At 41.4% G+C, this 25,300-nt stretch overlaps 1 protein-coding gene across 2 annotated transcripts in view; it reads right to left on the bottom strand.

The window, feature by feature from the left end:
- The window catches only part of LOC126336980 (U7 snRNA-associated Sm-like protein LSm11), a 124,861-nt gene extending 106,151 nt beyond the window's left edge, over positions 1–18,710 (bottom strand). The window contains exons 1-2 of one of the 2 annotated variants that reach the window (XM_050001215.1): positions 18,204–18,710; positions 9,674–9,719 (exon numbers count right to left, since the gene is read on the bottom strand). In XM_050001215.1, the coding sequence (XP_049857172.1) occupies positions 9,674–9,719; positions 18,204–18,280 (123 nt within the window). In that variant the 5' untranslated portion in view covers positions 18,281–18,710. The remainder of the gene's footprint in view (positions 1–9,673; positions 9,720–18,203) is intronic. The other variant, XM_050001214.1, reaches the window with a different exon arrangement.
- Between the last annotated feature and the right edge of the window lie 6,590 nt (positions 18,711–25,300).

Genomic DNA, 25,300 nt, shown 5'->3' with positions numbered 1-25,300 from the left:
TGACCTGGCACCGAGCAACTTCCACTTATTCCCAGCAATGAAGAAGTGGTTGGCTATGCAGCATTTTGATGACAATGCACAGCTTCAATAAGAGGTAACCGCGTGGTTGAAGGCACAGGCGGCTGAATTTTACGATGAAGGAATTTCCAAGCTCGTCCATCGCTACGATAAGTGCCTTAATTTAAATGGCAACTATGTAGAAAAGTAGTATTTAAGTGTGGCTTTCATCTGTATATAATATAAAAAAATTCCAATACTTTATTTATTTTTAATTCCAAAACGTAATGTACTTTGTGGATAGCCCTCGTATACAGAATCTCATAGATTCCATAGGGCCCTGGGACCTTGATCATTCTAACCAGTTCAGCTGATCCTCAATGCTGCTGCTGATGATGTTTGGATTGTGGGGCACTCAACTGCATAGTTATCAGCGCCCGTACAAATTCCCAACCTTTGCTCAGTCCAAACTCACCACTTTCAGGAATGATGATGAAATGATGAGGACAACACAAACACCCAGTCATCTCAGGGCTGGTGAAAATCCCTGACCCCGCTGGTAATCGAACCTGGGACCCTGTGCTCAGGAAGTGAGAACGTGACCACGAGCTGTGGAGTCAATGCTGCTGACACCAATATAAGGGCAATCAAAAAGTTTATCATTGAAGAACATATGGTGCAGAATTGGTATGCCAATCAATCAAAATCACCATTGGCTTTAAGGCAATTAGCCCACTGATACACCAAGTTGAAGAAACTCATTTCATAAAACAGCATTTCCTGCTGCATGAATTAGTCTCTAACTGCCTGTTGCACTTCCTTGTCCAATAGGAACCTTCAATCCTTCAAGGCTTTTTTTAACGTACCAAAGGCATGATAATTGCATGGAGAGGGTAGGTGCTCAAATGTCTTCCATTTGAATTGGCATAACTTGTGGATTATGAGATTTGCGACATGGGGCTTACATTATCATTGAAGCAGCAGCTCCCCCGTCACAGTTTTCCCAGACTTTTCACCTGCATGCTGTAATTTCTCCGTGTTGCACAATACTGTTCCCTAGTGATACAGACACCATGTTCCTTGAAAACAATATGAAATGGGCCCCACAAATCAATCCACCAGCATCTTGTGTCAAATCACTGCCAGCACAGAACTTGGTGCACCATTCCACAATGGTGGTTTTTGGTAGACATGCTGCACCATTCACAGTCTTCATTCTCTGATAGATATCTACTGTTATTTGCCCTTCAGAAGCCAAAAAGAGAATAACAGCATGGTGATCCTGTTTGAATACATTTGGTAACATCATCACCATAGTTCATCTTTATGCATTTACTGCAAGCACATTGGAAAGACATGAATGCCACACTAATCCCTTGCCTACATGTCAGTGCTTACAGGTCGGCATCAGAGTCACGCTATGTTGTATATACGCTGCAGCGACATCCTCAAACGGAAACTTTTTGATGTGTCCTTGTTCATATATCATTCATATTTACAGAAGTGTGAGAATTAACCAGGAACTATGCTCCTGGACCCTCCTTTGCAAAGAAACATCAGTAAACCGAATTCAGCTTTTCTGCTTTTGTTTTGCTACTTACAGTTTCAGCTCCTCTGTCACATGAGTGTCTGGGCATTCTGTTTTTGCCCCACTGACAATCATGACAACGAGTACAATTTTTATGAGTTTTGCGTGAGGCCTCTCTCAATATGATTCTGCTAAGGTAGTTATTTTATTTGGACCATGAAAAACACATTTATTTTTCTATCATCTACCTACCTACGATCCTGTGCAGCATTTTACACCTATTGTGCAGTAGTTACCATTTCTGCAGAAGTTTCTTTAAACAGACCGTATATTGTGGACAGTCTCTCCCTTCACGAACTGTTTTACTAGGTACACATCTGTCCAGTACTCTGTCAACTATTCCTTTCTTCTACACTTGAGATGCAGTTCCTGCACATGTGGATACCCAGAGCTAATTGTTTCAAGTTCCTCCTATAGATGTGACACTAATGTCACTATCTAGTTTGTTAATATCTGAATCTACTTGATTTAGTTTCCTATTTACATTGTTAATCTTTGTTGTTATAACTGTCTCATAGTCAATGATAACAATTTCAATGTGGATAGAGTCAAGTCTATTTGTTGTCATGAAATCTAATATATTTCTGTCATGAGTAGGCTTCTATACTATTGGTTCTAAGTAGCTTTCAAAGAAATCATTTAATACTGTTTTACAGGAAGTGCTATATACCAATCACTTAAACTGTATTTATCACAATCAATTCTTGGACCACTGAAGTCTCCTCAATGATCAGAAATGATTAGGGAACATATGTAATAGTAACCTGAAGTTTTCTCTAAACTTTTATGTCACATCTGAGGGCAAGTCTGTTTGTTGTGTTTTAGCCAGCTTTCTGTATCTAGTATTATGTGAGCAGCTCTTCAGGAGTGCCACAAACTCTTAGAAATTTGTTGTAACTGCTTCAGCAGTTGATCACTAGGATTTCGAAAGTCTTGTGTGTGTGTGTGTGTGTGTGTGTGTGTGTGTGTGTGTGTGTGTGTGTGTGTGTGTGCGCGTGCTGCGGGGAAGAGGGGGAGGTGGCACGCACGCACATGTGTGGGCGTGGAAACGTGCACTCATATGCATGTCAGGCAATTTCTTTAGGACTAGACGGAATTACTTAAACTACAGAATTCTAGTGTGCACCCAAGACACAGTCAGCTACTTGGGCAGCAGCCTGATTTGTGTAGTGCACCCCTGAACTCATTTTGTGTGTTGTCGTCTTGTGGATCCATTCCACTCAACGTGCAGTTTCAGGTAGCACCTGATGGAGGTAATAAGCCACATTGTAAAAGTATCATGCAAGACCAATGCTGACAAGCAGCAGAATACCAGACACTTCAAATCATCCTCTGCTTTCTGCTACAAAATCCATGAGAGAGAAATCCCATGAACACTGGACCTGTGTAGTATCTTTAGTACAATTTCTGGTCTACATAACCAAAGTTGACAAATTTAAAGACTATACTGACAGAATAACTTTTCAGTAACACTTTGAAGGCTTAGTCATAGGTACCCTTCTTTGTAAAGAATCATTTAAGAAAGTAGGTCTGAGCGGCAGTTAAGGAGTTCCACTCAGACATTATTTTAGACAGATGCCACTACTGCCTACGTAAACCTTTACGGAAAAATGTCAAGAATAGGCTAATTGACTAGAAAGATCAACAAGGGGTGGTCCTAACAAGATGAAATAAGATTTTAACTCTCAACTAGAGAAACTATTGTAGGCAGAAATATTGGCACTTTTAATGACGTATTTAGAAGTAAAGGTAAAAACTCACTGAATAATAGAAGCACTGAGTTGTCGATAGACACATTAACAAGACATACAACTTTGCCAGCATTGGATGAGTTCTTTTTGAGCCAGGAAACACAATGGAGGGAAAGATTGATGGAGTTAAAGGGACTAAACTACAAGGTCATTGGTCCCTTAATCATCTGTGTGTCAAGCCAGGAATATTCCCCAGAGAGAAAGGACACAAAAGACAAATCACAATTGTGGCTGAGAATCAAGAAAATCAGGAGACACAAGCAAGTAGAAGTGAGAGTGAGGTAAAAGGGTGAAGGAGGGAGGCTTGCCGTGCCCAGAAAGCAGTTGGAGGTCCCTGGGTGACATTATGTGACCAGAGACGCACACTCTACACCTGACCAGTGTTTCCACACCCTCCATTACCACAAGCAAGCTAGTTACATGGATGTTATGAAATCTTAGAAAAAAGAATGACAACAATGAGATTGTCAACCAACAACAGACATAATATGAAGATTTAAAAGGTGGGAAGGACAGGAGCTGAGCCAGGCCAGACCATCAAACGAAGGCAACAATGGGCCCCTCGGGTCTGAGCAGGCAACCGGGCACCCTCCAATCCTTCAAGCAGCCAACAATGCTAATGTGCCCTATGTCACAGAGAGACGTAAAATCCACTGTCACGGGTATAACATAAAACCAAATCTGCTGCATTGGCGACATAAACTAACACCAGAGGCAGTGTCAACAAGTTGAAGGTTTCACCTTAAGGTGGCCAATTTAAGGCGGTCCAGCAGGATAGGGATTGCCATGAGACAGGCAACACACTGACATGTTGGAGGATGTGGTCATAGGTCAGACAAGTAAGGCAAACACGAAGTTAACAGACGACAGTATATTCCCTGTGAGAAGCACAAAGGGAAGATTGCCACATGGTTGTGGTCTCCTTTGTGGTTATCCAGGTTTCAGTTTGGTACCACACAGCTGCTACGGTCGCTACGGTCGATTGATGGTCTGGCTCCGGGACCCCCCACCTCCTAAGTCAGCATCCTGTTAGCCAACTTGGGCAGCCAGTCAGCAGTTTCGTTCCTTAGGATCTCAATGTGACCCGGGGCCAAACAAAGGTGACCAACCATCCAGCATAGTGGGGAACATGTAGTAGATGCCAGGTAGTTACATCCAACAGGTGTCAAGGATAGCAATGGTCAACAGCCTTAAGCCTACTCAAGGAGTCCCTGCCCATGAAGAATGACTTGCCAGTGCAAGAACAAAGCAGGCCGAGGGCTTTTGCAATGGCCACCAATTCTGCAGTGAATACACTGCATCAGTTTGACAGGGAGTATAGTTCACTACATCTGGAATGTGGGTACACAATACTGGTTTGTCCATCAACCATACAGCCATCAATATATAACACAACTGAGCCCCGAAATGTGTCGACATCCACAAACAAGTGGCAGAAAACTATATGGTCTATGGGTCCACAGACGACATTGAAGCAGATGCGAGGATTTAGTACACACCATGGGGCCGCATACAATTTCTCCCTGACAAGAGGCAACTGTTAGGAAAGCTGGAGTTCAGAGCAGAGATTCTGTATGTGAACTGCAATAGTGTCTCCACACCTTGACCTCTGCTGTGGGAGGTGCATCTCCCTACCAGCAAAAAGGATGTGGTAGTTCAGATGCTCAGGAGAGCACCTAATATTTATTGCTTATTAAGCATTAATTGTTGGTGCCTGATCTGTAGGGGAGGGACACCAGCCTCTGTGAGAGTCAGCTGTTCACAGGGCTGGTCTGAAAGGTGCCTGCCACATGTTGAACCTCATAATGGTGTGCCGTGTCTTGCATCCATGATCCTGAAGGCTATGCTGGGCCAGATACCGGGCTCCCATAATCGAGACACAACAGGATCAGAGCAGTGTACAGCCGTAAAATGTAGAGCAGTCTGTAGTCCAGCTGATGTTACTGAGGCAGCAAAGAGTATTAAGGTTTGACTAGCACATTCACATATGTTGGCGAAGATGGGAAGCTACATCAGCCAGGTGTCGAAGATCAATTTCAGAAAATGATAAGACTCCACCACACAGAATTTGGTCATCAAGGTAGAGTTCTCGTTGGGGTGGACACTACGACAACAATAGAAGTGTGTCTTGTGATAGAAAACCAAAAGCCATGGGTGAGAACCCAGGAGTGCACCTTTTGTATTACACTCTGCACTCAGTGTTCAGTAACATCCACGGTTAAGGAGCAAAAGTAGATGCAAAAGTCATCTGCAAACTGGGAGGTGCAGAGTGATATTTTAGACTTCACAGCTGCAGTGAGACCACTGACAGCCACTAGAAAAAGGGGCATGCTCAATACAGAGCCCTTTGGGACCCTATTTTCTTGTACATGGGGAGTACTGTGAGAAGCACCAACTTGAACCTGGAAAATATGGCAAGATGTACGTTCCAGACAAAAATCAGGAGCTGGCCCCAGAAACCCCACTCAAGAGGGTAATGCCATGTGGTGTTGTAGTCCTATGCAAGTCGAAGGAGGCAGCAATAAGATGTTTACACCAGGTGAAATCTGACTGAATAGCAGACTCCAAGCAGATCAAATTCTCAGCTGTAAAACAGCCCTGGGATGGAGCCGAAAGAACCTGAGACTCAAAGTAGCAAAACATAGCCACTGGCTCACCAAACATTTGGGCAACTTGCAGAGAACATTATTGAGGCTAACTGGGAAGTAGCTGTCCATCTCAATGGAGAGTTTACCAGGTTTCAGTACTGGGACAATCACGCTTTCCCTCCACTGACATGGGAACTCACAGTCACTCCAGATACAGTTAGAAATGGCAATAATGTGACATTGGCAATCCAATGATAAGTGTTTGAGCATTTGGCTGTGAATGCAGCCTGGCCCTGGGGCTGTGTCAGGGCAAAGGGCTAGGGCACTAACATTTAGTAAATGGTAAAGAAGGTTGCTCCAACTGCTGTTTGAGGACACGGAATGCAGGCTGTTGGTGCTCAGATATAGGGGCTTGAGCATAATGAAAAGCAAAATGTTTGGCAACAGCATCTGGATCAGTGTAGACATCATCATTCAGAGATACCAGGTACACCCATGGGATACTAATGTCCACAAAGGAGTCGAAACTTCACCCAAACCTGCAAAGGAGGGGTACGTGATCCAATGGTAGCAACAAACTGCTCCCAGCATTCTCATTTCTGTCATTTTATGAGGTTGCTGACCAGGTTACAAAGTTGCTTAAGTATGTGGGAACACTAGCAGCTTTCAACAGCTTTACCATGACCAGTGGCTGTAGTTCTACCCCACCGCACAAAGGTTTGCAGGCATTGAAGTAACCCAATATTAGGAAGGATGGAGAAAACAATGCAGAAAAAACATTCTGTGAATGTTATTGGGAGGGACATACACATTCCAGATGGTAAATTTCAGAGATGTCTTCACATGAACAAGCCTCAAAAGTCACACTGAATGGCATATGTTTGCAGTAGATGGAGTCCAGAACATACATACAAACCACACCAAACACTCTTTCATAGTCAGTGCAATTCTTAAAATAGGCCAGACAGTCACAGATGGTATGCATCCACATTGCTGGGATTCAAGTTTCCTATAAGGCAATGCAAAAAACAGGGGAAGTGCACAAAATGCGTCATAGCTCAGCCAAATGACAGAAAAGACTGCTACTGTTCCAATAGAGGATTACTGTGGATGGCGTGAAGAGACTGAGGAGGTAGGTCATATCTCAGTGCCACCTGCTACCACTTGTTGTGAAGATATAACATCAATTCACATTTGTTACGAATCAGGGTGCATGTGGGGTGCCAGAGCCATAGGGCCACCGAGGAACACTGCCTTGGATACAGACGAGAAACATGTGTGGTCTGGCAACACAAGGGCCATCAAAACCTCCCTCTTCATGGAGGACTTCACCCTTAGATGATTTAGACTTCTGAGAGGGCTTGTCTGACCCAGATTCTGGGATAGAGCAAGAATGCAAAGTCCTATGACCTGTGGCTCCTTCAGCTACCAGCTGGTATCCAGTTGCAGGTCACAGTAGAGTCCTGGGAAAGGAGTGTCCCAAGGGACCTCTTCCTGGTAAGAAATACCAGAGGTTGGTGTTGCTTCTCGAGGTGGTTGTTGGACACTGACATCCCAGCAGACAGGGAGTTGGCACTCCCAAAGTTGGTGTGTGGGAAGCAGAGTGACATCACAGCAATTTTCCATCATCTTTTACCTTCTCAGACAATGAATCACCTTGAAAGGCCAAGATGAAGTCTCCAGTATTCATTCTGTTGTCTTTTGGTCCTCACTGATCACAATGGACATAATGCAAGTCTTGTTGCTCCAAATCAGCAAGCAACTCATCATAAGTCTGTAGAATAAGATCTATGTGGAAAATGATACCCTGTAGCATAGTCAGACTTTTATGGGGGCTGTAGTGATGGGAATGTCACCCAGCTTGTCACAGGCTAGCAGCACCTGTGACAGAGCAGGGATGGTGTTTTAAGAACAAGAGAGCCAATTTTCATTTTTGAAATTGCTACCACTCCCCCAAACATTCCTCGAGGAGTTCAATGAAGAGCTATGGCTTTGTAGTCAGAAAGGAATTCTTATCTATCCTAGAAGAAACCAAGAATTGCGGGGAGTATTTGACGCCCTGTCTGAGCCCCATGGTGTATCCAGGTAAAAGAACATTTTGGGGTCCTACTTCTCTGCATTGTAATATGAATTAGCTTCAAAAGAGGCTGCTCAGGCCATGCAGCCACCAGCTGAAGAAAGTTTAATTTGCTTTGTGATGATGCATCCATGCAATCTCCCACTGCAGCATTTTTATATATGGTGCTAGTGGCAGCCGGGCAAAGCAAATGCTGCACCGTCGCATACAGCCAGTGTCCTGGTCGACAAATGCAAACACGTAGATCTGCCTTACCAGTGTGCATTTAGTTGTCAGTACTTGGAGTGTTAGTAGTTGTGTTAAATATTTCTCTAACCTCGTCATTATTTGGTGTACAGTTATCAGTCCATATAATTTTTGTGTCTGTACTGGTTGTCAATAAAGAATGTAGATACAGCATGTTTCATATGTGAATCTTCTGCCATGATACCACTCACTCCGCACAGGGGCTATCCCCAGGGGTGCCATTCAGCCACAGCAATGGTTACCTGGCCAGTTAACATTTGAGCAGAGTCTCCATGCCCCAGCCGTGATGGGCACATACTCCTTGGCTTGTGTAGGTAGTTTCCAGCTCAGACACCAACAACACGATCCCTCCATGGTCAGAGGGCTACCACTGTACAGGTACTTGATGAATCAACCTCCCACCCCCCTCCCTCCTACAGAATGGCTACTTGCTGGGTTTTGGATGTAGGGTCATTGCAAGAAAGAAAGTTGCAAAGAGAGAAATGCATAAAGGCGGAATATACACTGCGATGGGTGACATTCCCTGCACAATCTGCACTTCTGTAACATTTAGAAAAGAAGTAGCAAGTCAGACCCAACAGGAGGACCATATAATTAAAAATGAAAAGTTGTAGGAGGCCAGATGGTAAGAAAGTAAGTGTCCAAAACACAAATCAGACCCAAGCACAATCAACACCAAGAAGACTATCCAGTGGACAAGTAGTGACAAAAAAAGAATAGTAGAAAAATAGACACGCAGTGCAAAAGGTATGTAGTGCTGCAAGGGCAGGGGCCCTTGGTGGTCAAGCACGTGCTCACCTAAGAGATGTGAGCTGCCTCCTGGAGACTGGGAGAGAAAAACACACTACCGCTTTTAGTGACTGTTTTGTAATTTCCTTAGGGACTGATTTCTTTTACACTACCAGGATTGGTGGTGTAAAGAATGTCTGCTAGAGGTAACCTAATGCATCTTTATTGGTTGTTTATTAGTAGGCACAATGTTTGCTACCAGTGCAAAAAAAAAGTAAGTCATTCAGCGATTAATGACTCAGTGACAATGACTGAAACCTGAGATAATTATTGCCTGGCAACCAAATTCGTTCATCTCAGTCACCTTATTTATTTGTTGTTTGATAAGCCTTAAGATTGTTTTCATTTAGTTCTTTATTTTTTGTGAGCAAAAAGTGTTTGCTGCGTTTTTTGTAACATTTGGAGGATTTTATGTTGCTGGTGTTCATATAGCCTTAACTCTTAATTGCAGCCTGTCTGAATTAGATAGCTCTCACTCTTTCAGGCACAAGCTGTTTTAATCTTTTGTCACTGCTTCATCAATTCTGCCTTTGTTTGTAGGTGGTAAAGAAAAAACACACACCAGACAAGACTGGGAACGAAAACTGTGGCTCAAGTTTAAAAAGAACAGTGAATCGTGCCCTGCATGGCTACGTACCGAGTAGATCAGTTTCCAACAGGAAGGACCCTCTAGAGTGTAGTCACTGTAAAAAAAAAAAATGTCCAAACAGACTATGACATAACAGTCGTAAAAGCATTGGGCTACAGGTGTTGAATGAAAGACATGTGACTGACAAAAGGGCAATGTGTGGACCCAGAAAAATTCTGAGCATACGTAAAGGCTGTCAGTGGCACCAAAGTTGCTGTCCAGGCACTCATAGATTACGAGAACTAATACTGATGGTACAAAAACGAAAGCAGAAATACTGATCTCTGTTTTCAAATGTTCCGGTATTGCCCCAGTTTAATTCTTGTGTTGGTGTAAACATGATTAAAATAGATACTAGCATCAGTGGCACTGAGAAACAGCTGAAATCGTTAAACTGAACAAACTCCGAGGCCCAATGGAAGCCCTACCAAAATCTATAGAGAACTTATGGCCAAATTAGACCCACTTCTAACCTTAACATACTGCAGATTCCTCTGACAAGAAACTGTGTCAGCAGCTGGAAGAAAGCATAGATCACAACCATCTATAAGAAGAATAGCACAAGTGATCCACAAACCTACCATCCAATATCCTAGACATCCATCTGTAGAATAATCTTAGAACACATTCTGAGCTCAAAGAGAAAGTAGTCCTCCACGCCAACTGGGGTAGGGGGTGGGGGTGTGTTTACCCAAAATATTGGTCATGCAAGATCAAACTCATGCTTTTCCCACTTGATATCCTGAAATGGATCAAGAGAGTCTGATAGTTGCAGTATTTCCTGATTTCCGAAAAGTTTTTGACTAAGTACTGCACCTATGTTTGTTATCAAATTTGATCATATGTGGTATCAGGCAAAAGTGGTGAGTGGACTGAAATTTCATGTAGGGAGGACTCGACACTTTATCTAGGATGAAGAGCCACCAACAGAAGCATAAATATCATCATGTGTGCCTCAGGAATGTGTTTTGAGATTCTTTCTGTTCATCCTTTTTTTTATGCAGCCCACCATGAATTCCTCTCTTGTGCCATTCTTTTCATCTAAGAGTCAAACTTGCACTCTCAATTATTTGTTGACTGTATTCTAGTCTCTGTCTTCCCTAACAGTTTCTACCCTCTACAGCTCCCTCTAGCACCATAGAAGGTATGCCCTGATGTCTTAACACATGTCCTCTCACCCTGTCCCATCTTCCTGCCAATGTTCTCCATATGTTCTTTTCTTTGCTGATCCTGCAGAGAACATCCCCACTCCTTATCACTCCACCTTCTTCTCAACATCCTTCTATAGCACCACATCTCAAATGCCTTAATTCTCTTCTTTTCTGGTTCTTCCACAGCTCATGATTCACTACCATGCAATACTGTGCTCCAAACTTACCTTCTTAGAAATTTCTTTCTCAAATCAACATCAATGTTTGATACTAACAGATTTCTCTTAGCCAGGAATACCCTCTTCGGCTGTGCTAGTCTGCTTGTGATCTCCTCTTTGCTTTGTCTGTCATGTATTATGTTGCTTCCAAAGTAGTAAAATACATTTACTTTATAGTCACCAACTTTGATGTCACATCGTATTATCTACAGAGACTGCTTATTTGATTGCAAGTATACCAAAGCTCTGTTAAACTCTGACTCTAATACTAGATATCCTATGTTTCCCGTATTGATTCCCATTTCTTCTCCTATCCTGGTACATGTTGAGAATCGAGAGGAAGTAGCATTGGAGAGCCGCGGGGTTAACTGAGACCTTAGGGCCATGTGAAAGGTCCAGGCAAAGCCACAGCCTAGCTGTACACCATGGAGGTGTACGTGAATCGACCTCAAGTATAGGTGGTAGATGCAAGTACTCCAGTTGGGAAAGAAGGGATCGGACATGAACTGCAATTGGAAGCCCTGACCTGGGCCGCCAATGCGGGAGATGAACCGCCGTGGGTGGGAAAAGGAGACGGTAATTCGAATGCGCAGGAGAACTGCAAACGTGTGCAACGTAACTGGCCAGCAGTTGTGGACACCTAACCTGCAATGGAGGAACTCCAAACTACACCAGGACACTGGTCACCGGACTTTTTCTAAAAGCTCCTGTCGCTAGGTGAATGCCACAGTGGTGCACGGGGTCGAGTAAACGCAATGCCGAGTGCACTGCCGAACCATAAACCAGACTCCCAAGGTCAATGCGGCATTGAACAAGGGCTCTGTAGAGCTGCAGCAGTGTAGAGCGATCTGCACCCCAGTCAGTCACCAGAGGGCATTGAGGTGCTGCCAGCACTTCCGCTTAAGCTGACAAATGTGAGGTAGCCAAGTCAATCGGGCATCGAAAACCAGTCCTAAGAATCAATATGTCTTCACTACTGTGAGTGGATCGTCATTAAGTAGAGTTGTGATTCTGGATGAATGGTACGATGTCAACAGAAGTGCATAACACACAACTTTGCAGCCAAAAACTGGAAACTGTGGGCTAGATCACATGACTGCACCTTGTGGATGGATCCCTGTAGGTGCCGCTCAGCAACACCAATACTGGTGGAGCAGTACAAAATGCAGAAGTCTTCTGCATACAGCGAAGGTGAGACTGATGGCCCTACAGCTGCTGCTAGACCATTAATGGCCACTAAAAACAGAGATACACTCAAACAGAGCCCTGCAGGGCCTCATTCTCCTGGATATGAGGCGAACTATAGGAGTCACCAACTTGGACACTGAAAGTACTAAGCGACAGGAAATTTTGGATAAAAATCAGGAGTGGGCCTCGGAGACACTGCTTGTCGCCAGGTCATGTCATACGCTTTTCGTAAACCAAAAATAATGGCAACTGGGTGTTGGCGTCTGGAAATGGCTGTTCAGATGGCAGACTTGAGAGACACAAGATTATCAGTGGGAGAGCAACTCTGGCGGAAGCCGCCCTGACATGGAGCCATTAGGCCAAGTGACTCCAGGACCCAACGCAGCTACTGACACACCATACGTTCCCGAAGCTTACAAAGAATGTTGGTGAGGTTGATGGGCCAGTAGCTATCCTCATCAAGTGGGTTTTTACCGGGTTTGGGCACCAGAATGACGGTGCTCTCCCGCCATTGGGATGGAAAGACACCGTCACACCAGGTCCGGTTGAAGATGACGAGGAGATGTCGCTTGTAATTAGATGAGAGATGTCTAATCATCTGACTGTGGGTCTGATCTGGCCCAAGAGGTGTGTCACGGCAATGTGCTAGGGCACCGAGGAGATCCCATTCTGTAAACGGGGCGTTATAGGATTCAATGTGGCATGTTTGAGAGTACTTTCCCTTCTAGCCGCTGTTTGAGAGTGCGAAAGGCTGGGGGGTGGAGTGGGGGGGGGGGTAGTTCTCCAATGCAGAATCTTGAGGAAAGTGCTCAGCAATTGTGTTTGTGTCAGTACATAACATACCATTTATGTTAACACTGGGAACACCTATTGGAATCCGGTATCCCAAAACACGTCTGATCTTCGCCCAGACTTGGGAAGGTGATGTATGGCACCCAATAGTCAAGACGTATCTCTCCCAACACTAAGGCTTCCATCGTTTGATAAGTCAGTGAACACGGGCATGAAGCTGTTTAAAGGCTATGAGGTGCTCCAGGGAAGCGTGTTGCTCATGCCACTGTAGAGCTCATCGACACTCCTTAATTGTTTCAGTGACGTCCAGCAACCTCCAAGGAACTGGCTTTCACTGGGGGCACCCTAAAGAGTGAGGGATTGCTTTTTCTGCTCCAGAAACAATTGTTGTTGCCACCCACTGCCATAGCTCAGCCAGGCAGTGGAAAAAACCACCACAATTCCACTGGAGGATCACATGATTGTGAGACTGGGAAGGCATGGGGCAATTAATGAGGCAGTTTACACCTCAGGGTCACCTGCCGCCACCAACTTATTACCTGGGCAGTCTATATCCATTGTTTCTGAGGGTTCAGCGAGATCTAGGTCCTCAGTGGGTGCCAGAATCTCCACCTCATCCACAGATGCAGATCTTGTAGGTAGTGATGTTCTGGGTGCCACTGCAAGTCCTTTGGTCTTGGGGATCTTCTTTTTTGATTTCTCTCGCTGTTCCTTGGGTTTCCGTGGCTGGGAGCACTTCACAGATTCAGTCTCTGGACACTGAGGACGTCCTACGACCAGCTTGTTTTGGGCTCTTCAGCTACTGGTAGGTGTCATCTTTCCCACTAGCAGAAACACAGGAAGGGAGTGACCCAAGGGACCCCTTCCTAGTGAGAGAAGTTGAAGAAGTTGCACAATTCTTCGGCTTTGAAGTGGAGACAGACGACTGGCGTTGGCAGAGCTGATGGGGCTAGAACTGTTGTAGCAGCAGCGTAAGATGATGTCATGCATACAGGATGTAGGCATTCAAATTTCCTCTTAGCCTCAGTGTGAGTCAGTTGGTCCAGGGTCTACTCCATGATTTTTCTTTCTTTCTAAAGAATCCTGCAATCTGGCAAGCAAGGTGAATGGTGCTCTCCGCAGTCGACACAGATGGGAGGCGGTTGGATTAAAAGTGGGAAAAGGGACCAAACTATGAGGTCATCAGTCCCTTGTTCGAAATAAAACAAACAAGACTGACAACTCAAAACAGAATGAAAGGAAAAATCACAAGTATGATGCAGGGCAATAAACAAGTAAATGGACAAAAGTGGACAAGAAAAACACAGAAACGGGATGAAGAGATTAAAAGAACAAAGCAGATTACCATGGCCAGCTGACCTTGAGGATAGAAAGGGGAAGACAGCCACTCTGCAACACATTAAAACCTCCATCCTACAAGCACTAGGGTGGAGGACACAGAGGGACAAAGGACATGCACTAAAACTTAGATCAAATGATGAAACCCACCCTCATGAATAAAATGTAAAACTAAATCAGCCAATGAGGCGTAGTCAGATAAAATTAGCAGCAATGAGTTCAGTAACCCAAAATTTCATTGCTGAGTAGTAACTACAGGAAAATTAAAGAGGGCTTTGGAGAAAAGAGAAGCAGCTGTGTGAACATCAAGAGCACAGATGGAAAACCATTCCTAAGCAAAGAAGGGAAAGCTGAAAGGTGGAAGGAGTATATAGAGGACCTATACAAGAGAGATGAACTTGCACACACTATAATAAAACCAGAAGAGGATGTAGATGAAGATGAGATGGGAGATATGATTCTGCAAGAAGAATTTGACAGAGCACTGAAAGACCTAAGTCAAAACAAGGCCCCTGGAGCAGATGACATAATGTCAGAACTGCTAACAGTCTTTGGAGACCCAGCCATGACAAAACTCTTCCATCCAGTGTGCAACATGCATGAAACAGTGAAATACCCTCAGACTCCAAAAAGAATATAATAGTTCCAATTCCAAAGAAAGCAGTTGCTGACAGGTGTGAATTTTACTGCACTATTAGTTGATACTAACAAGAATTATTTACAGAAGAATAGAAAAATTGGTAGAAATCGACCTCAGGAAAGATCAGTTTGGATTCTGGAGAACTCTAGGAACCCACAAGGCAATACTGACTCTACAATCTCTCTTAGATGACAGGTTGAGGAAAGCCAAACCTATGTTTATAGTGTTTGTAGACTTAAAGAAAGCTCTTGAGAATGTTGACTGAAATACTCTCTTTGAAATTCTGAAGGTAGCATGGATAAAACACAGGGAGCAAACAGATGTTTAAAACTTGTACAGAAGGCAAACAACAGCTGTAAGAGTCTAGTGGCATGAAAGGGAAGCAGTGGTTGAAAAGGGAATGAGATAGGGTAGTAGCCTATCCCTAATGTTATTCAATCTGTACATTGAACAAGCAGCAAAGGAAACCACAGAGAAATTTGGAGTAGGAGCTAAAGTTCAGCAAAAAGAAATAAAAACTTTGAGGTTTGCCAATGACATTGTATATCTATCAGAAACAGCAAAGGACTTGAAAGAGCAGTTGAATGGAATGGACAGTGTATTGAATGGAGGATGTAGGATGAACATCAACAAAACCAAAACAAGAATAATTGGCTGTCGTCAAATTAAATCCAATGATGCTAAGGGAATTAGATTAGGAAACAAGAGACTTGAAGTACTAGATGAATTCTGCTACTTACGCAGGAAAATAACTGATGACGGCCGAAGTAGAGAGAATATAAAATGTAGACTGGCAATGGCAATAAAAAAAGGATTTCTGAAGAAGAGAAATTTGTTAGCCTCAAATATAGATTTAAGTGGTAGGAAGTCTTGTCTGAATGTATTTGTATGGAGTGTAGTCATGTATGGAAGGGAAACATGGACAATAAATAGTTTAGACAAAAAAGAATAGGAGCTTTTGAAATGTGATGCTTCAGAAGAATGCTAAAGATTAGATGCGTAGGTCATGTAAATAATGTAACTGGGGAGAAAATAAATTATGGTCCGACCTGACTACTGACTACAAGAAGAGAGAGGTTGATAGGACACATACTGTGACATGTAGAGGTCACCAATTTAGTACTGAAGGGAATTGTAGAGGGAGACCAAGAGGCTTGCACAGCACAGCTCTGCTTCAAACCAGTCTTGGAACTGACGACGACAACAACAACAACATGAACTGACTTATAGGGTTGTATTCCTGTCTTTCCCTGAGCGTTTTTGTACTTTCATCTTTCATTGATTAATTGAGGCATTTCTTCTGTTACCCATGGTTTCTTTTCTATTACCTTTCTCTTACCTATACTTACCTGTCCAACTTCTGTGACTGTCCTTTTAGGAGATGTCCATTCTTTTACAACGGAAATTTCTATTCTAAGAACCACTACTGAAGCATCTACAGCCTTGAAAAACTTCAAATACACCTAATCATTCCTTAGTACTTCAGTAGCCCAATTCTTTCCACACTGTTTGTTTTCTGGACAATTCTCTTAAACTACCATCATCACTACTAGATTATGATCAAAACCCACATCTGCTCACAGGTGTGCTTTATACTCTAGCTGGGATCTCCCCACATCTCCATGCCTTTTCCTAGAATACCATCTCTACTTATTTTTGAACAGGGTATTTGCTATTACTAGCTGAAATTTATTGCAAAACTCGCTCTTTCTCCCCTGTCATTCTTACAACCATGCCCATATTCTCCCACATCTCATTATAGAGGTGCATTCAAATCTGCCATGCTTATTAGATCATAGTCTCCCTCTAAATAGTGAGTTATCCATTGAATATCCTCATATACTTTCTCTCTCTCATCATCATCTGCTTTTGACATTGGCATGTATACCCAAACTATTGTTATTGGTGTACATTTGCTGTCAATTCTCATAAGAATAACGGTATCACCGAAATGTTCACAGTAGCTCATTTTCCTGTCTCCTTATTCAACCTACACCCCCTTATACCATTTTCTGCTGCTGTTGACATCACTTATGTCCACCTGACTAGAAACCCCTTTTTTCTTTCTATTTAAATTCACTGATCCCCACTATATCTAGACTGAGTCTTTGCATTTCCCTTTTCAGGTTTTATACCTTCCTTCCACATCCAAACTTCTGACATCCATGCTCTAACTTGTAGAACGTTGCCCCTTCATTGTTTACTCAATCTTTTTCTCATGATTTCTATCCCTTCACAGTACCCCCTCAGAGATATGAAAGAGAGAATAAACCTGAGTCTTTTGCATATGGAGAGATCATCATGATAATTCTTCATTCACAGGCCAAATGTCCTGTGGATACACAATGTATGTCTTTATTGCAGTGGTTTTCATTGCCATTGATTATTGCTGATTATTTCGCTTTTTAAGGTCATTTTCCCACCCCAAGGCCATGAAGGATCCCCAAACCTCTGTCTGCTCCTCAGACCTATTTGACAAGGCTGTTAGATAACTGCATCATCTGTGACAAGTCTGTGGCTACTATTGTCTACAAAGTCATTAATATACAACATGAACATAAGAGTCCCAATACATTTCCTGAGGCATGTCCAAAAGTTACAGTCACAAATTTCACTCAATACCCCATACAACAAGATGATAAGCGTTCATACGACATGGGCCAAATGCTTTAAAGAAATAGCAAAACACTGCATCTACCTGACTGCCTTGGTCAGAGGCTTTCACAATACCTACCAGGAACAGTGAAAGCTGTTTTTCAAATGACTGATGTTTTCAGAGCCCACAATGGTTGTCATTCTTTTCGAGATACCTTATACTGTTGCGGCTGACAAAATGTTCTAGGATTCTAAAAACTGGAAAGTCAAAAAGGGCACACTAACAATTTCTGTAGAATGTATGGAAAATGTGTGCGAAGGTTCGAAATTAAGGGCATGAGATGTGTTCGGGAATTTACTGAAACAATAAGTCAACGGCAAATTCTTATTGCATCTTAGGCAGTGGTGAATAGTGAACAAATAAAGAGAATCACATTACTGTGTAATACTGATGATGATAGCAAGTAATGTAAAATTTATTGATATTTGCGCAATTTTTTACATACAGGTCATTATTACCCCTTCCAGCCATTAAAGAAATATCTGAATCTTCTCCGCTCTAGTGCTGAATCAGATCTACTATTAATCCTCAAACAATTACAAAGTTTTAATCTTACCTTCTTCCTTGATGGCTCTCTTTTTGGGGCAAGCTTCGTCGAATAAAATTTAGAGACATTGTCGTATATAGGTGCATTTGGCACAGTGAGTGGCAACTTCGGAGCGTACAGCGCTTTTAAAGGATCAAATTTACTCGATGTAACGTCCAAACTTTCGTCATCCGTGTCCGACATACTCTAATGCTCAGATAAATTTTAGAAATCACACATGTAACACGTTGGTATTTTTAACAAGAGATAATATTATAACGATGTCAATAGCGCTGAAAAAAAGTAATTCCCCGAAAATTTTGTTTTAATTCACCACCAACAAATCACTTTCCAAAATAGAAAACGTACGACCACTTATACAAAACTATCATCGAATATCATCTTTCGTAACTGGCGCCTACAACCAATTATTTGTTTATGTGTATTGTAAGCAAAACAAAGTTCATAAGAAGTGGTACAGACATGACATTGTACTTATACCAAATAAATTTCCGTATGCGTCGTCCAAAGATAACTAATGCAAGTGTGCCACCATAGTCTACCATAACAGTCGTGACACTTCACCTCGATTTTGTTGTCTACTGCACCAGCAGCGTGTCAACCGGCCAGTAAGTTAAACTGTTGAGATACATGCGATCATGAAAGCGAAAGCGAATGGTAGTTGTTTATTTTGTTTGTACAATGGCTGTTACAAATGGGAGCGTAGCATAAAGCAATAGCAACAAGAAGAAGGAAATATCTCGTCTGCCTTTTTTTACGTTTCCTAAGGACCCTGTGAAGTATATACCATCCTGTTACTAAGCTGTATCGTTAGGGTTTGCTTGCAAACTAAATGTATATTGATGATTGATGTTTCGTTTTAGGAGCAGAAAATGGCTAGCGAATAGCAGACGAGAAGATCTTACGAAATAAGACCCTTTTTACCTTTATAATAATGTTAAGTTTTGTCCTCTACACATCGAACAAAACGATTTCATGATTGCAGACAATAATAAACTTGTGTGGAATGCAGTTAACCACACTGTTTGAGATTCCAAATAAGCCACCTCAACTGACGATGAAGGGGAAACTGCCCCAAAGGTTCGACAAACCGTCTAAGTTGTAAAACAAGCCTATGGCACAGAAGCAGCTAGTTTAACTCTCCACACATCAGTGCCAGATTCATCTGAATCGTCAACATCGATCTGCTTTGACGATAAAGTGGTAAAATTAGTGCAGTTATTTGTGTAAAAAAAAGCGTGTGGGGTATCAGAATGTGCAGATCGCTAGACGTCGTGCAATGTTGTTACAGGACAAGGAAAGTGCCTATCATTTTAAGTACAGAGAGCAACAGAAGAAGCTGTATCATAAGGATCAAGTGAAGTAGGCCAAACAAATTTTGAAGACTATAGGATCTCGAAAGTTAAATAAAGACTCCCTTGACTTATTGTTAAGCCAGATTAGCACGCCATCTGCAAGATGGAAAGACTAAAATAAACTGTTTGTTCTAATTTATTGTATTAAGCACTCAGGCATACAAGTTTTGTCAGAACGTTTTATGTTTCCATCAGTGCGTACATTAGAGGTATGTGGAGGGCATAAAAATAAAAAGTGGGATATGTGACAATATGTTCCACTTTTAAAACAGAAGGTTCAGCATTTCTGCGATGCTGATAACTAGTGCATATGTCACTGGATGAAAGGTCTCTAATTGCAAATTTAACATATGGCAACACTTCTGACAGTGTTATTGGCTTTGAGGACTTGGATTTCCACTCACAGTATATTTCTGTATAGTTGCTTGTCTCACTTGGAATAATATAAACATGAAGGCCGTACTTGTGGCAACAGGCGACAATGACTAAAAACACAGTAGGACTAAGGAACGACAAATAGGTGTCGATCCCTTTTGTATGTGGAGGTACATGTCTGTGCTTCTTATGTGTGAATCTATGTGTTTATATTTCGTTGATATCAACATGGTAAGCTGCAGCTCTACCCAACTTCACAAGTGTTTCTTCACGAATGTGTCTTAACTTGTCGCTGGATTCATGATTTTTATCCATACTTGCGCGTATTTTAGAATCATTTTTGGAAACATCTATGTCTTCTTATGTCACATAAACTCTTGGAGGCAATAATATATCGTAAATCACGCACGAAAAGGATGCAAAACAAACATTATGCTTACTACGCATCTGAAGTTCTCCTTTCTCGCCGCTTGGAGCACTAGTGTTTTTCCAGCTGTCAAACGGTAACAACTTTTGCAGCAGTGAGTGTCTCGACTGTTATGTTAGACTCTGGGGCTACCAAGAAACATTCCCACATGTAAATAAACGAGCTTGGTGCACATTCGCAAGGATGTAGAGAGGTCAAAATAATGCAACACTTTTTCGTTTTTGACCCATTTTACTTTTAAGGGGTAAAACACACTCCCTGCGATAACCAAGCATATTACGTTTAGTGGGAGTATTTTCGAAACTAGGAAATATAAAAAAAATGTTATTAATATAAAAGTTGAAATCTAATCAACGTTCTTGAAAACTGTATAATCAATCATAATTCGAAATTCTGCAAATACTCAAACAACATAAATCAATTTTGAAAAAAGAAAACTTTTGTTACAACAAAAATTGAAGTACCGTTAATGTCACATATACCCATGTGTAATAAAGCTGGTTTGCGAAATGATGTTTCTGGAAAATAAGCTGTACACAATGTGCTGCCAGAGTATTTTGAACTTAACCAATTAAAATGTCCCTAATTATTTGTTTGACTTACTTTTGTTTAATTTTTTAAATGTTATTTGACGTTTAATTTTTTTTGTTTACTTTTCCCTTTTCACATATGTATTTTTCGTTAACTGAAAATCATAAATAACTCCTTTTTATGGTGCAAAATTATTACAATAATGATAATCTGTAAGGGAATGCTTATAACATTACCATTTTTACAACATGTGTATAAAATGAACGAAATACCTCACATACTGCTTGCAATTGACAATATAATATAAAACAAAATTTAACAGGATTCTCATATTGTGATGGGTGATCCTTTAAACATTATGATTTGTACAAAGCATATTTAAGTATATTCAAAAACCTTAGAAAAGGAAACTGATAATGTACTAGTATCTAAACCTTGATTATACTATTTATCAATGGAAGACAGGCATCAGAATCATTCAGCAGAATTAGATCTGGAAATCTTCTCACAAAGTTGTTTCAGCATCGAAAGCTATATTTGCCAAACAGCTGCACCTGTCCCATCAAGTCTTTTGGGACCACCAGATCAACCAGTTCCTGATCCTCAGGTACGACGCTCAAAACGGTTCTTTCACAAGGACCACCCGAAGAATCTAATCACAATCCATTTTTTTCTCCTGTACTGGGAAAGAAAATTTCTGTCATATAGCTTTAGATGTGGTCATACATTAGTTTACCAGATTTCGATGCTGTCACAAGAACATTTGGAGCTCCAAAAAGAGATCCTAGAACTCTCGATCCAGTTCTTTTAAAACTATGAAAATGGAGCGTGATTGGTGTGGAAAAAAACAGTCTTGCCCATCATACCTCAGGGCAAGGAACTTCTTCATATGGTGATCCCAAAAGGCTCCACTGAATAGGTAAAGTCATTGGAGAAACTGGTTTTCTATGTTCAAAGAACATAGTGAGAAGATCTAGTACTGCTGAGTTATTACGATGTCAATCTCCACTTGAAAAACAACATAATTAGTTCTCTTTGCGAAAAGTTTCCATGTAGTGAAATATTTCGATGTCGGAAAAAGTGTGTGAACAGATTTTTAAATCCACTCCTGTCGAATCACTATGATGTCAATCTCCACTTGAGAAGCATTATAATCACACTGCAGTCACTAGTGTATAAAGACAGCCACACACATAAATGCACTGCCTGACAAGGATGCACCATGTCCTGGAAGCTACATGCGGTTCATGTGTGGTTGTAAAAACCTTGGTTTGTTTACCAGAAAATGTCGAGTTCAGACGACGATGCGTTGACTTTGGCAACCTTTTTGCTTGTATTACGAAGAAAAAATAAAAGATATATATTATACGTGGAGTAAAGACTGGTTAAAGAAATGGAAACATTAATTCCATGTTACCTATTTGGGGTAGACATGCTATGTAAACTATCTCACACTACTGTTGATTTTCTTCTATTTTTTTCTATGAAATATTGTGTTTTTTTAACCTGACCTACAATGCAGAGAAACCACTGTAAAGAGTGTAATTAAAAAGAAACAAATCGAAAACCGAGCGAGGTGGCGCAGTGGTTAGCACACTGGACTCGCATTCGGGAGGATGACGGTTCAATCCCGCGTCTGGCAATCCTGATTTAGGTTTTCCGTGATTTCCCTAAATCGCTCCAGGCAAATTCTGGGATGGTTGCTTTGAAACGGCACAACTGACTTCCTTCCATAATCTGATGAGACCGATGACCTCACTGTCTGGTCTCCTCCCCCCAAAATAACCCCCAACCCCCAAATTAAAATTAAATCCAGCCAGATCACTGACAAATGTTTGCATAAGCTTTCCTTTTCTTGGTACACACCCTCAAGCATACATATGCTTGAACGCTTGCACAAGTATGCATAATCGAAATTTGATCAAGTGTCAAGCTCCTTGTACAGTCCTGACACTTGCACACATTTATCCTACACACTCTCAAGCACACTTGAGCAAGGTCTCTTGTGCAAGTGTGCTTGTCAAGCAAACAGTTACATGTGGGGCCACCTTAATCAGTTCTCTTTGCCCTTGTATCCAACGTACTGAAATATGCCTTATAGAAATCATTGCATTTACAGCATCACCCACTACAATTTGAATTATTGATTAATTTTGTTTTACAATGTGTTGTCTGTTGCATGCATTATGTGAAAAATTTTGTTAACTCAATGTGCAGGGTGTAAAAAGAACATCTTGTTTTAATCGTTAAGTTAAAAATTATCATTAGTGTAATGATTTTATATCATAATCATACCATGACAAGACAAAATAAAGTCGAATATCAGTTCTGTCAAAAGCTGCTAACACACTGTTCTCCATCATATGCCAGAAAGTGCAAAAAATGGATGTGCACAAAAATAAAGTAGAATACGAACAGCATACTTAAAATGCATTTTAATTGTGCATTTCACATATGAATTGCACTGTGGGCTGCAACAGGTAGAAGCTGTGCTTTATTGGTGCTGGACCTTTTAGTGATTTTGATCAGGGAGATAAACTCACACAGAAGTGTTCTCCTTTGACATGCCAGTGTAGAAGAGTGAACATAAGAAGCTGAGTGAAAAATCCGTGCATTATGCCCTTTGTTATATATATATATATATATATATATATATATATATATATATATATATATATATATATATATATAAGTCGATTTAGGAGTTTTCCTTTGTGTGAGACAACATGTACTAGATGTTGTGCCGATTTAAAATTCTAGATTCCCGCATTTCACTGTTCGTGTTGCTTCTGCGTAATTTTTAAGTAAATGAAACAATACCTGTTGGTATTGTGATATACTATGAAATTTTGAACATTTGTGAGTGCAGCGACAAACTCGTACTGTTATCGTCAATTCTAGGATTAAACTAAACTGCACTCTTTTAAAATTTTTGAAAACAGTTGGTCTATCTTCGTTCAAAATAATATTTTCTAATTTCATAGCACAATTACGTGAGAAATAGGTTAGTTTGAAAGTTTTTGGACGCTTACAAAACTAAATGTTTGTAAGTTACCAGTATGTCTGTTTTGAATACGTAATTTATTTCATAGCAAATCAGTGTTTGCTGTTCACAGTTCAGCCAAAGAATACATCACCCTTGAATTTCATTGTATATCAATGCAGATAAACGTTCGTTTCTGAGAATTTTCCAAAGCTACCTTTGTCTTTTGCATAATTTACAAAGAATTTGTATCAAATTGATGTTTGTAATTCAGTTACTGTAGCAGATCTGACTAGTCTATTGTGTTAAATCTAGTTTATCCTGAAAGAGGAGTAGAGCTATATATTATCTGAATTGATCATAAATTAACTCTGTTTTAGAATTTGCTAACTATAATTAACATCTAAACGTTTTAGGAAACTAGTAATTTTTACCACAGGTTTTTGTGTTGCCTTAGTAGAAATCTCGTTTTGTGTATTTTCTTCAATTCTTATAGGCAATTAGTAACGTTTTACTTCAACAGATTAAAAGATAATCAGTGGGCTCAATTTAAAGTTATTTGTTCACTGTAATACATTGCACCAGCCAAAATGCGGCCCCACTGTGAGTGCTGTTCTCAAACAGCAGATGAGTTGGTTGAAATTCGAAAGCAGCTTGAAATCACTCTGATAACTGTCAAACGATTGCAGCTGCTGTGAATATGTGTGTTGGAAGAGATCCTGAGAGTCGTGTACCTGTGATGCCTGTAACAGAGGTACCTCAAGTACTATCCCCTCCTGTCGATCCTGTCTCTTCTGCAGAAACTTGAGGATCTGTCACTGCCTGTCCTCTTGTCTGCAAATGGATGTCAATGGTACATCTAGGCGACCTGCACAGGGTAGGCAGGGACCAAGGAGGATTTAGAATGTTCTACTGATACCCCTAACCAAGAAGTTTGAAGTAGTGCCTTTCATTGAAACTGGAACTGTTTTGGGAAAACCTGTATTGTCCAGGGTCAGGAGGCAGAAAACTCAAAAGGGTAGGCGTCTATCAATCATCAGCAGTTGAAATGTAAAGTGAATACAGTGAATGATGGTACCCCTTCGAGAAATGGTAGCAAAGGAAAGGAAAGGACACCAGATGCACCCAGTGTGTAAGCCTGGATGCCTCATTCGGTAAGTTAAAGAGGTTATTCTGGCATTCATTGAGGGAACAGGGTACAACAAACTGCAGATTGGGCCGAAGGTGGAACAAATTATGCCTGTCGTCTGGGCTCTGAGGTCATTCTCGGGTCATTGCAGCGACTATCAGAGAAGTTTGAGAAGACCAGCCTTGTGAGTGGAGTTTCAACAATGTTCACAATTTGCAGCATTGTCCCCAGAATTGATCGTGACCTGTTGGTTCTGAGTTGAGTGGAAGGATTGAACCAGAGACTTTCGCCATATGGTTGAGGGCT

The sequence above is a fragment of the Schistocerca gregaria genome, chromosome 2, assembly GCF_023897955.1.
Source record: "Schistocerca gregaria isolate iqSchGreg1 chromosome 2, iqSchGreg1.2, whole genome shotgun sequence".
In the NCBI taxonomy this organism is placed as follows: Eukaryota; Metazoa; Arthropoda; class Insecta; order Orthoptera; family Acrididae; genus Schistocerca; species Schistocerca gregaria.
The sequence above is the reverse complement of the archived record's forward strand: the minus strand, read 5'-3'. Positions and strand labels throughout refer to the sequence as shown.